The sequence below is a fragment of the Echeneis naucrates genome, chromosome 9 (assembly GCF_900963305.1).
Source record: "Echeneis naucrates chromosome 9, fEcheNa1.1, whole genome shotgun sequence".
NCBI classification, from domain to species: Eukaryota; Metazoa; Chordata; class Actinopteri; order Carangiformes; family Echeneidae; genus Echeneis; species Echeneis naucrates.
The window spans coordinates 19,951,634-19,964,655 of record NC_042519.1 but is presented as its reverse complement, the minus strand read 5'-3'; the positions used below and the strand labels follow the sequence as shown (position 1 = coordinate 19,964,655).

General features: G+C 41.4%; 2 protein-coding genes across 3 annotated transcripts; one reads left to right on the top strand and one right to left on the bottom strand.

Annotated features, from left to right (window-relative positions):
• Positions 1–3,369: 3,369 nt before the first annotated feature.
• Positions 3,370–6,747, top strand: slc35d2 (solute carrier family 35 member D2). 2 transcript variants are annotated; one of them, XM_029510774.1, is made up of 12 exons: positions 3,370–3,537; positions 3,616–3,649; positions 3,739–3,825; positions 3,903–3,970; positions 4,067–4,138; positions 4,350–4,418; positions 4,532–4,634; positions 5,054–5,146; positions 5,280–5,347; positions 5,479–5,557; positions 5,705–5,787; positions 6,081–6,747. In XM_029510774.1, exons 1-12 carry the CDS (start codon positions 3,410–3,412, stop codon positions 6,208–6,210), a joined length of 1,014 nt encoding a protein of 337 aa, XP_029366634.1. In that variant the 5' UTR covers positions 3,370–3,409; the 3' UTR covers positions 6,211–6,747. The 2 variants fall into 2 exon arrangements, with proteins under 2 accessions (XP_029366634.1, XP_029366635.1); XM_029510775.1 differs by having other exon boundaries at positions 3,423–3,537; positions 3,616–3,662.
• On the bottom strand, positions 6,393–10,972 carry znf367 (zinc finger protein 367). Its single transcript, XM_029510776.1, has 5 exons — positions 10,648–10,972; positions 9,733–9,883; positions 9,348–9,467; positions 8,806–8,944; positions 6,393–8,658 (listed from the first exon to the last, which is right to left on the bottom strand). Exons 1-5 carry the CDS (start codon positions 10,924–10,926, stop codon positions 8,412–8,414), a joined length of 936 nt encoding a protein of 311 aa, XP_029366636.1. The 5' UTR covers positions 10,927–10,972; the 3' UTR covers positions 6,393–8,411.
• Positions 10,973–13,022: the final 2,050 nt, after the last annotated feature.

Below are 13,022 nucleotides of genomic sequence, written 5' to 3'. Positions count from 1 at the left end.
ACTCTTATGCCCTGACATCATGGATCTGAAAGTCGCCTTTGTGGTTGTCTGCCTCTGTGCTTTGGCCATCACCTCCACTGAAGGTAACGACCCACTATCATGACAAATACACACATTTAAACCGAGAATTTTAATAAGTCAGTTTCATTATAGGCCAGGTACCTGCTTTTATAAAAACTGTGTATTCTGGAAATGTATGGACGCTTTATAGCAATTTTCAACTCGAAATATGTTGGATATCTGAAAAAATAAAAATGATAAAATGAGGAATTTGAGCTTGTTCATGTTGTGTGTGTTTTATAATGGCAACAGCTTTTTCATTGCAGCATGTTAATGTTCAAATGACGCTCGTCATCTCTCACTCTTTTATATTCTTCTCTTTTTCTCACATTGTAGCTGGAATCCCAAAATGCTGTGTCAAACCACAGAGACACATCAGCAGAGGTACGCTGCTGAAAGTGGAAAGATACTATGAACAGCTGAGCAGTGGTGCGTGTGACATCTCTGCACTGATGTAAGTAGCCAAATTCAGAGTCACTTCTGGATTATCACTGTTTTAATTCTGATAAATTCATCCAAATCGTATTCATACATTACCTACGTAGTCTGTAAAATATAAAAAGACAAAGAAATCAACTTTTAGATCTATTCACTGATATTTTGAATTTTTAGCTGGATAGTTAACTGTCCTCTTTTGAGGGCTACAACAATGACCCAAGAAATCAAAAGAACTATCTCTTTTCTTTTTCAAGACCATAATCACTGAAATGTAATCTGCACTGATCATCAACTTGCAGGAAGTGTTGTCTCTAAAGCACAAACAACAGGGTGTCATCAGATATTGTGTGTGTGGTGAAAATATCAGTGTTGGTACTCAGAAAGTACGCAGATTTAAATATTCATCCTGGCTGTGGAAAAACAAAATGGTATGGGTGCATCCCTATTTACATGTTTGCCGTTATCTGTAACTGAAATGTAATTTTCTGTCTTTGTGGGTCCACAGACTTTACGTCAGGGACAGAAGGAAGCCACTGTGTGTTTCCAACAAGGTGAAGAGGAGACCTTCCTGGAAAAAGTTACAGGACACCCTGTATACATCAGCCTGAGGGCTTTGATTTCTAAAAAGCTGCTGATGGCAGATATTGTGTCAGACAGAGAATTTTAGCATGGCTCGTCTCTTATCAGTCATTCCAACGACTGTGTTCAAATCTAATCTACTCTGTAAGTCATAATGAGAATTATTGTCATCATGTAAACTGATCTGGGGACTGTCGTCATCGGTTCATATGTTTCTTCACTGAACTGAAAATCTTTGAAAGAGTCTACAGAATCTGATGGGGGATCTTGAATATACAGCAGCTTAATGTTAAATATATCAGCCTTTTTTATAGAAGTGAAAGTAAAATCGACTTGGACTTGTTCCATCTTGTCCTCTTTTGATGGTGATGAATATGAATATGATGATGATAAGATTGAACCTGCTCCCTTCTCAGTCATGACTAATCCTCAAAGACAAGCTGCTACAGAAAGGGCTATAAAACCTGTTGGAAAACTTCTCCAGGCTACTTTTTGTTTCTTTCCCAAATGAATACAAAACGAGGTTAAAATGTATATATTTCTTTACCTTTTTTTTAATCATGTACATTTAAAAAGAAATGTAAAGGACAACTTTTCAGCACTCTGGTGTCAACTAAGGCTACAAACCTGCCGACCTTTTTACAAATGTAAAGATTATATTGTTTACTTCTTTTGAAAATGAATAAAAGTGTATACAGTCTCTGCCTTTGAAATTGTCACTTTCACCATGTTATGTCTTTAGAAATTGGACAAATAATAAAGAATAGTTCATCAAGTTAAAATAATAAATGTTATCTGGTGCTCGGGCATCCAGTCTTATCATGTGATAATAAACCAGTCAAAGGAAGCTCCTCCAGTTGTTTGTCACTGAGCGCTTGTTTTATACCACAAAAATATCACTTTCATATTCATTTTCAGAGACTTAAAACCAAATTCAGCATCTAAAAAGTCAGTTAGGCTCCATAAAATCAGCCACTGTGTCAGCAAAGGTGAAGAAACAAGATGGTGTCGTGTCAGATGGGTCCAAAGAAAACATCTCAGAGCTGTGAGCCTTTCTCCCCTCTGATGACAGAATAATCATCTGTTGACGTAATTCTCTCTGCTCACTGACCCGTCAGCTATAAAAACTGACGGAAACAGTTGGCAGGTTATTTCTACACAAACAGCCAAACGGTGGCAGGTACACCTTCAGCAGCAGGTTTCCTGTCACACTGAGGACGTCACCGTTCAATAGCACCCTCTAGTGAAAAAAACTGCTGTGTTTGGTAAAGTTTCCTAAAGTTGACTCAATCAGTAAAAATCACATCCAGACACCAAATCAAAGCAGCACTTCCTCAAACCTCAAACACTTTGATCGAGGACACTCACCCAGGAGGGGAACGCGTTCTGGATATTTTGTTAACAGCACTTGACTCCTGTGAATGCCTCACTGAGTATTATCGTTCTCACATCATAAACAGTAGCCAATGTAACATCTTAGTTTCACCTTTTGTTGTTTTTTTGTGAGCAGATATGTTGAGCAACGGCACATTGAAGCTGCTCGCTGTGGAAAACTACATTCAATTAAAACAATTTGTCTTCCAACGGAAGATTTATGGGTGTAGCATGGTGCAGACAGCTGAACTCAACCCTGGCCTGCTCTTTGTTAATACTGTTTAACTTGGCAGAGCAATTCAAAACCTGCTGGAACAGAAAGGGAGCAAAAAATGTGCTTTACAAATACAGTTAAATGAATGACAAGTCTGGTCAAGTCTAACAAAGGTGTAAAACCATGTCTGTGACAATGTGTTTGTTGATATTTATTTTTTTATTAGAAGGCAAGCCAAAGTGATAGATAATGTTTTTAAAGTGCCAAAGCACTCATTTACTTTTTTTAAATTTATTTATTTATTTATTTTAATGCTGAAGAAGCTGCAGATCATGAGATGTAGGCCTCCTTTGTATGGAACAGCCCACATGATGGGAAACAGCAGCTGGAATGTTTCTGCAACACAATTTATTTATTTATTTGCATCCAGACATGTCGCTGACTGAAATGATGAATCTATAACTAATTTGCACTCAATGCAGAGTCCATCACTTCTTACAGGTTTCTATGAAAATAAATGTCTGCTCCTTCTGCTTTCTGATGCTGATTTAATAAATAACCAGCCATGCATGAGTCAGTGTGAGTTAAAGTCCTTCATATCGTCTTATTGCAGCTTGATGTGGAGCCTCTTTTTGAATTGTGTAACCAAAGCCCGCCCTCCTGTCCACTCTTCCTGTGTGGGCGTTCACAAGTTTGACAGGAAACTGAAGCAGAAACAGGAATCGGAGTTTTCTGAGGCCGACCATGTCTGCCGAAGCCCGCCCGGACACCGCCGACCACTCCGGCCTGCACAAGTTCTGCTCCGCGGTGTTTTACGCGGGCAGCTCGTTTCTGATCACGGTGGTGAATAAGACTGTGCTGACGAGCTTCAGGTAGGTGATGCAGCTGACCTCCCCCACCTCCCCCACCTCCACCCGGAGCTCCTAACCTGCTCCTCTCATGCTTTGCAGATTTCCTTCCTACTTGTGTTTGGGAATTGGTCAGGTAAGATGGACAGGTGAGGATGTCCCCCCCCCCCCCCACTTCTCCTCCTCTGTCTCTATGTGCTTCACTCATTTCATGCTCACTTTCAGATGATCACCACTGTTGTTGTGCTTTATGTCGCCAAAAAGAGCAAAACAGTCCAGTTTCAAGATTTTGACAAAAGCATCCCCTTTAAAGTAAGCATTTCTCATCATCCGTCCTCGCTTCATTCCCCAGTGAGCTTCTGTCTTACGCACTTTTTTCCTCTTGTCAGATCTTCCCTCTTCCTTTGCTGTACGTTGGGAACCACGTAACTGGACTGGCCAGCACCAAAAAGCTCAGGTTCAACCAGATTGGCTCTTTTTCAACGTAGCAGATCAGATTTGGCTCCTTGAGTTTCCCGTTGTGCTCATCCGTTTTTTGTTTTTTTTTTTACAGTTTGCCCATGTTTACAGTATTAAGGAAATTCACCATTTTGATGACAATGATCCTGGAGGTGTACGTACTGAGGTAAGACTTTTATACTGCTGTAGAAACGTGTTCTCAGATTTGTGTTGGACAAATGATTGTATTAGACCTAAAGGGTCAAGGCACTGAGGGCCAGACCTTTAACATTTACTGTTGACAAGTCACTCACAAAAAGAGGCATCTTGGAGTCCATGTGTATTTTACATTGTCTCCTTATCGGCCTCATGCATCAGCCTCCTCCTTTCTTTTGCAGGAAAACGTTTCCAAAAAGGCTCGTGTACAGTGTTGTGGCCATTGTTTTTGGCGCCATGGTTGCTGCTAGGTATGTTTTTATTTCTTTTCCTTTTGTTGTTGGGATGGGTTTAAATATTGTCGTAAGAACTAAAGCACTCGACCGTTCCTCCCCGTTGTACCCCCCCCCCTCCTCTCCTCTAGTTCTGACCTGGCCTTCGATGTAGAAGCCTACACTTTCATCCTGCTCAATGACGCCTTCACTGCTACCAACAGTGTGTACATGAAGAAGAAACTTGGGACTGAGGTAAGCTTCCCTGTATGTGAGGATGATTTACACTGTAGGTGACTGGGAGGTTCAGAACAGTTAAATGTCTGTCTGGGTTTGTTTATCTGCTTTACGTGCTATTGGGAAGGAACATCAGGAAATGCAGTTCACGTTATTACTGCAAGGCTGACCTGCAAAACAAACAGGCGCTGAAATGCGTTTTCCTCATCAGTATTTGATGTTATTATAAAGCGATAGCTCTGAGTTTACTGTATTTACAAAACCATAACAGAAAAAGAACCGGCTACAATGCCACACTTTGTTTTGTACTTGTTTTATTTGAATATTGAAAGTTGTTGACTTATTGAGTAAAAAGGGAATAATTATTAGTACTTTGAAGTGTTAACATTAAAATGTTTTGAAGTTTGCTGTACTGATATTTTCTCACTTTACTTTAGGGCCTCGGGAAATATGGTGTCTTATTTTATAATTCAATGATCATTGTTATCCCCACTCTCCTGGCAAGTGCCTTTACTGGAGATTTACACAAGGTACACACAGCAACCAATCTATTATTATTCTCATTATTATTGACCTTTACTTTACCAGGTGAAATGTTGGACAACTAATTCTGGCCGTCTCATTTATTTTTCCTGAGTGGCTGCCTTTTTATTTGATCCACAGGCAGTGACATTTGAGGACTGGGTTCAAGCCACATTTATTGTTTGTTTCCTCATGTCCTGCGTTATGGGGTATGTCAATATAAACATCATTCTCTTTGCTCATATTCATTGTGCCAACACCAAAAACACAGTAACTCTTACATTTCAGCCTCAGCCAGTCCAGTTTTTCCAAATACTCAGCTGTGTTTCTCCTTTTTCAGATTTGTGTTGATGTATTCTATAGTCCTGTGCAGTTATTATAACTCTGCACTCACTACAGCGGTGGTGGGGGCAATAAAGGTAAGAGAGCGCTGACATGAATACTGTCTGTAGACCAGAGTGATCATCAGTAAGGGGAATAAAAAAATCTCCTTTGAGATAACTATTTGTTGTAAAAATGTCCTTTTCTTATTTGTACATCATCGTAACTGTTAAAATCTCCTTCAGAACGTGGCAGTTGCATATATTGGCATATTTGTGGGGGGAGACTACCTGTTTTCTTGGACTAACTTCATCGGCCTCAGCATTTGGTAAGATATTTGGTTTGTCTGTTCCTTTATATTTATTTAATGTTAAATGTTCAGAGAGTTTGATTTAACCTCAATATATTGGCGTAGGGAGGTCAAGTAGTTTCATAATGCTGCTCTTATGGAACAAGGAACGTCAAAGTCCAACCCGGAGCAGAAGTGACTGTGTACAGAGTTTTTGAGGCAGATAAGTTTAGTTAATGTATGAACGGTGACTCAAAGTCAAATACACCTGTTGTTTCTGCAATTACAGCAGAACGTCTCACGTACCATCGCTTTTGTCTTTTGCTTCGCAGTATGTCAGGAGGATTAGTGTACTCTTATTTCACCTTTAAGAGCAAAGCACTTGGGGATAACTCAGAAAGAACACGAGAGTTGAAGATCCGCATCACAGAAGAGTCAACAGAGAGAGTCTGCCCCAGCTAGGTGGACAATATCTAACACACACAACTTGGTGGCATTGTTCTGCTTCATATTGGAGCTTAATGTTGCTGCAACACTTTTATTTATTTTAAACTCGCTCCATTGGACACATTATCTATTTAATGCCACGACTGAATAATGGCAAAATAAATAAATTGCCACAGGTACATGTATTCTGGGTCGGATTCAGTGAAGGTTTATTGAAGACAAACAATTATACAACAGTGTGGACAGTCTGTCAGAGAAACATTACCTTTTCAAATGTGTAATAAAATACCTACCAAGCGAGCAGAATCACTCTATGCGTGTCACAAAGAAACTGTTGCAGAGGATGTTAGCAGAGGGGGAAACCTGTAACTAATGTTCAACTTGAAAGCTTTTGTAAGATTGTGCACACTGAATATTCTAACAAACACAATGTGTGTATATATTAAATGCCATAATCTTTCTTAGACCACAAAATAGACTAAGGCTTAAAAAAAAAAAAAAAAAAGCTTCAAAATATACTATAACTGGGTACAATAAATCATTTGGCGTTTTGATTATCAACAGTTAAAAATTTTCCCTTCCAGTTTCTCCGTAACTCTACACGGGTAATTTGTAAATCGGAGAGTCGATCATCACAGCTCTAGTGACAGAGTGACAGGTTGTCGGTGCAGTTTTCCCCTAAAACAACCAGAAGCAGGGAAGTTATGAGAGGTTTCATACAGTGTTGACGGCTGTAGTGTTGAGTGTCAAAGGAAAAACAAAGAAACAAAAATAAAGAAACCCAGCACTACACAAATCAGTTTATAAAAAGGAGGTGCCATTTTCTTTGACACACAGAACAGATCTTATCATCAGTGCATTGCAAGCTTAATCCAAAACTTATCAGCGGCTGTAAGTGCTTTATCAAAATCAATGGGGATGTTTACATTTTAGACCACCTTTAAATTATATTTCCCCTTGCCCTTTAAATGATTCTAGTGCTTTCCAACACATGGACACAATGTTAGCCAGACAAAAAAAATATTTATATATATATATATATATGGTGAAATAAATACCTCATAATTTAAACTTTGAAATGAGATGACACACCGAAATTATGTTATGCACGTTTCTTAACTGGCTGATCGCCTTTTAATATAAAAGGAGACTGACATTCATTGCAAAACATTTTCTGTGTTTGGGCCTGCAGGCTTAACTCACATGTTAAGATTGAGACTTAAAGTAAAAGGATTTTTACCAGCTGTGTAATACTTGGATAGCAGGTTCGGTATTGTCAGGCAGATGTGGTTATGGATAAATAGAGACAAATGGCAAAGCTGTAAGATTTTGGATTTTTGGAAAAGCTTGTGCCTCACCAGACCTCTGGATTAGGCTTGCAATGACCACCTCTCTGGTATATGGGGGGGGAATTAAAATAAAAAAATAAAAAAAAATCACCATGTGAAATGTCAGGGCAGATTTTTCTTTTTGGGGGAAGCTCTCCTGACTTATCTTTGTTTCTGTCTCCCTTCTGTGCACCTTTGCTCACCACTCTATTTTAGAGACCGGTACTGGTGAGGCCTAAAACTATCCAAACCTTTCTCAGTCCATTTCCTCCACCACTCCTGTCACCAGTGGCAGAGAAATTTTTGCTTACAAGGCTGGAGATGAAACCCAGGAGCATGGCGAGAGTTCATCTGACGGTCAGAATTCAACTTAACATTTCCCATGTTTGACCACACCCTGTTTCGTTCTGTCCATCTGAGCTTAATCCATATATACATTAGTCACACTCACTCTTTCCCACTCACAATACACTTAAAAAAAAAAAAAAACAAAACAAAACTCGTTACCATCAAAGTGCAAACAAAACAAATTCAAAATTGAACAGGTACTTTCTTTGCCTGTAGAGGGCAGAAGAAAGAAAGACATTCTTCATATAGTCAAATCTACAATTATAGCAGCCTAAAAGAATAAATGGAAGCTGAATAAGGTGCTTTAGCTTGTGCCTTCCTGGTGCTGTCGGGGGATTAGATGTTGTCGTGCATAACACTGATCTTGGGGCAACTCTTTCTCAAAGTCGGGTTTCACAACTTGATTGAACAAACTAACTAGTCTTCGATCTCGATCTGTGCTTCTGAATTATATTTAGCTACAGCGTATTTTTCAGGAAGGCTGGTTGGGAATGGAGGGGGCGGGGAACGGGAGTCTGGGATCAGGAAGTGGGTTGGTGTTCAGGCAGACAGGTTGTTGGCCAGCTCGATGAGCGCCAAAGCACCGTGCAGACGCTCTCGCTGCTCTTGGAGGCGGCGCTTGGCGGCTCCTCCCTGGCTTCCCTTCTCCTCCTCTGCATTGTCTTCCTCATCATCAGACTGGAGGAACTCCATGGGGTCTTGTTGCTCCTGGTCCTCTGCACTTGCCTTGCCCTGTGGCTTCACCTTGGTGGTTGTGGGAGCGCGCTGCTCGCGAGTTCGCCAGTACCTGTAAAAACGGACACCATATTGACTCGGCAGGAAATGACACAAAATGGTCCATATTTCAAGCCTCTCCTCTGCATGCTTTATTAGATTAAGACTTAGCCCACACATTAAACAGCAACAGCGTGTGCAGCCTTGTGTATTGACTTACTTTGCCAGCCACTCTGCCACAGCCTTGTTATCCACAGACTGGGCCTTCCCTTGGCCCTCCTTTGGTTCCTCCCTCTTCAGACGGGAGAAAGGATGCTTAGGGCAGTGACGGTTGGCATGGGTGAACCGATTGCCACACCCTGTGCAGAAAGAAACAAGCTTGAATAAAAGCAGGGAGCAGTAGAGGACCTTTTTTGGTTTGCAGCATCAACCTGATAAGAAAGTGTTGGCATTTTTTTGAAGTGAATCAGTAATAGCAGTAAATAAATTGCAGTTTTTTATGAGTCAGATAATTCTCCTGTTGGTTTCCCTCTTCTACACTGATTATTATAACAACACACAGTTGCACTCTCTGCTGTGTTTTTCAGGTACTTTCCAAATTCTTGCAGTATAACTCAGTAAGCAAATGCTCAAGTAACCAAAACTAAGCCACATTTCATAGTATTGGAAAGTACCCCAGAAATCAAAAGGTCACAAAAGTTTAACAAAACAAACAACAACATCCAAAAAAAAACTTGGTCCCGCTCATTTCTTAAAACACACCTTTCTCTGAGCAGACAAAGGGTTTTTCCCCAGTGTGCAGCCGCTGGTGAGTCTTCAGTTGGCCACTCTGAACAAACGCCTTCCCGCAGTTTGGGTAGTCGCAGAGATAGGGCCGCTCACCTGGAGGGTAAATGAGCGTAGTGTCATGTTAAGGTGACAGCACTGTAAAGTCTGGTGGTAATTACAAAGCGCCATTTAATGCGAACACTGAAGGCCTGAACTTTGAATGTGGACTGTATGATCACGATTCTGCATGCCGCTGTTGTTTTTGCGTCGACAGGCGTTTACAAGACCTTTCATGCTCGTATTAGTGTAGAGAAAAGAAAAACACAATCACAACACATCCTTCCCTCTGTGCACCTGTTCACCTTGCTCCCTCTCTCACCTGTGTGTGTCCTCTTATGGGCCTGGAGGGACTTCTCTCTGGGAAACACTCGGTTGCAGATGTTACAGCGGATACGGCTGGATGAGGTCTCCCCCTCGCTGATCAGCTCGCGGACAGTGTCAGCCCGTGGACGGCCTCTGCGGATGCCGTCCTGACAGCAAGAATGAAAACAATTTTTATTATTATTATTATAATAACAAAACTAGTTTTTTGAAATTTCTGCTTTAAGACTATTTCGCAGGCCAGCAGCAATATGCAGGAAAACACAGTCCAAAACATTTCCTCACTTATTACATTTACAAAATATGACTCAGTTTAAGGGAGCTGCTGCATTGTGGGAACGGTATTTATTTATTTATATATATATATATATAATTTTTTATTTTTTTTTTTTGGGATCAGCTCGGTCTTCGTTTCCTTTGACGGGCTCACGTGTCACATTGTAGCGCGTTTCTCTCGTGCCTCTCATTCACATCCGGTTGCACTTTTGGCGCGCTCCAGTGCGTCATGTATGAGCAGCTGCTCCAGATTCAGGAAGTAACGGGGGTTTAAAATCCAACATGTCACACCCTAATGCGCGGGCGTTTTTTTTTAAATGACTCTTCATCTCGGCCATGTTAAGGCTGAGACAAAAACCCCGATTTCACCGCTTTGAGTTGTCCAAACAGTAACAACAGTCCGTGGGTCCTGTGAGCACTGTCTAAAGGAGCGCGGACGTCAGGATCGTCATCATGGCCCCTAAATACATACTTTAACAGTAATAATGACGAATTATGGCGGTTGTTGTTAGGAGTTTGGCTTTTTTTTTTTCGTGTTGTCAGCAGCTTTAAAAAGAGGAGGAATAACTTTGGACCATTATTACTGTCAGGCCACGTTGTAAGAGGAGTCATGAGGATTATTCTTATCATAACTTACCTTGATCTGGTCCGGTGACGGAGCCGTGTCCGCCTCTCTGGCCGTGTGGGTCCCGGTGGGGGATGAGGCCCCGCTCCCGGAGCCCGGGCTCAGGGTCACATTATGGGCGTTCTCCCCCCATTTCCACGGGTACACCATGAAGTCGCTGAAGCCGGGGCTGGTCGGCGTCAGGACCTCCGCCTTCCTGGGCTTGATCGGGGTGGTCTTGATCACAGACACCAAAACCCTTTTGGGGGAGTCGTTGCAGAAAATCACATGCGGGTGCTTGTTGTCGGCCATCGTGTGGATGTCAGAGGAAAAAAAAAAAAAAAAGTGAGCAAAAGAATCGGTAAAAAGTAGTTTTAAAAAAAAAAATTAATCTCAATGATTGTTTTTTTTCTTTTAAAATAAACAAACCAGATGAGGAGTGAGAAAAAAAATCTATGCGTATAAAAAAAAACAAAACAACAACAACAAAATGAATAGTGCGGGCTTTTCAATCCGGAGTGAATATGTCCGTCATTTCTAAAAGCGGAATTGGGAAAAGTTGAAATGAAGACAGAAAGCTCCGTATCCTCAGCAGACACGGGCAGACATGGAGATGATGGCGGGGCTCCTCCTGGTCGCAGCGGGTCGTCTGGACTGACCTGTCGGAGCCTGGAGGAGCTCCGTCCCGCGTTGCAAATCGCGCCCGAGGAGCGGACCAATAAGCTGCCGGGATCCGGGCTCACGTGTCGACAGGCCGTGCAGCCGACCAATGAGGCGGGTGGCTGTCGCTGGTGACGTAAGCGAACCCCGGAAAACCAATAGCGTCGATTGGCCAAGAAGTTTCTGTCCAATTAGATTTGAACGCTCGACGTGCGCACTCCCACGCTGACATCAATATCGACCAATGAGGACGCGCGGGAGGGCGGCGTGGGCCAATCAGAGAGCAGGGCGGGTAATTTTCACACCGCCTGAAGAGCAGATGGCGCTTTCCCGCTCTCAGAGGAGTCTGTTTATGTTATTACATTTTTGGTCAATTTAAAGGGAAAGGAAACGGTGGCTCGGAGGCGCCAAACTTACGTAATCAACAAGGGGGCAGGTTCGCCTGAACAAAGAGCGCACTATGTGACTTATTCAGAAAGAGAAACCGTCTTAAATGTGCCACTTATTCACCTTCAACATCATCTGATTTCTGCATGCTGGAAAGGAGTTTGGTACACAGAGGGAGAGGAAACTGAAAAATCTAAGTAAACAAAACAAAGCAAAACAGCTTATTCCCATTTCTGCAGATTTATTTAGAGCTCAGAATCAAATTCGGTGGTATCATCATCCCAGAAGTGACACGAAAGAAACAATATTCAGAAAATATCGAGGTCTCACGTTCATTGTGGAAGTTAAATGGAATGAAATGTAACAGGCAACGTGAACGGAATAAAGAAATAAGCTGCGAGGCGTATTTGCTCTTCAGAAGGAAGTGAGCACAATGAGATCAGGCGAAAGAGCCTGCAAAGAGGAAGACATTAAAACAAGGTTAAGGTGGGGACGCAGCTGTGCTTCACAGGTAAATATCCCTGTGACCGGGGGACACAGATAAAGTTAAAGGAAAACCCAGTTTTCTTTGACTGCGTGCAAAATCCAACTAAAGAAAGAAATATTGGGTTTTTTTTTTAAAGAATTTTTGTAATCGGAAAGTCTGCATTCACTCAGAGGTCTCTCTGTGACACACAAAAGGCCTCATTGGCCTCATTGTTCTCAGGGCTGCGTCTTTCACTCATTCATAAATGATCATCCATACACAATTTTATGTCCTGAAAACATAGTTGATCCACTTCAGCGTGCTGACAGAAGAAATGAAAGTGAAAGAAGTGCAAGAAGAACTGTCAAATATATAATCAATCAGACTAAGCTATATACACTGTACTCCTGCAATTTTATACAAAGAATAATTCATTCTTTCCCTCCATTTTCAAAAGTCATGCTCCCACAGTATCATGTAACAAATGCCATTTATTTCGTGCAATTGATGCAGCAAAAAAAAAAAAGGGGATAAGCATCTTCATCATGACTGGGCAGTGGTGTCTGTTAGATTCTCTTCAAAATAACTGCCATTAAGACTTTATAGTCCATAAAGTTGTAAAGTCCTAGAGTTGTATCAGGTAACTACTAACAGACCGATATACATAAGTGTTAAGGCTCCCCCCAGCCCCCCCATATGATGAGACAAAGTTAACACCTCAGACCTGAACTTTCTACTCTGGCCACTAGATGAAGCCAAATTTCACTGTGTATAATATATCCTGACTCATGCTGTGAGAATGACACAGCTTAATCTGGTGATCCAATTTTACACTTAAAAAACGTAAATATGTGTAAATTCATATGTTTATTCTTCAAATATCAACCAAATATTA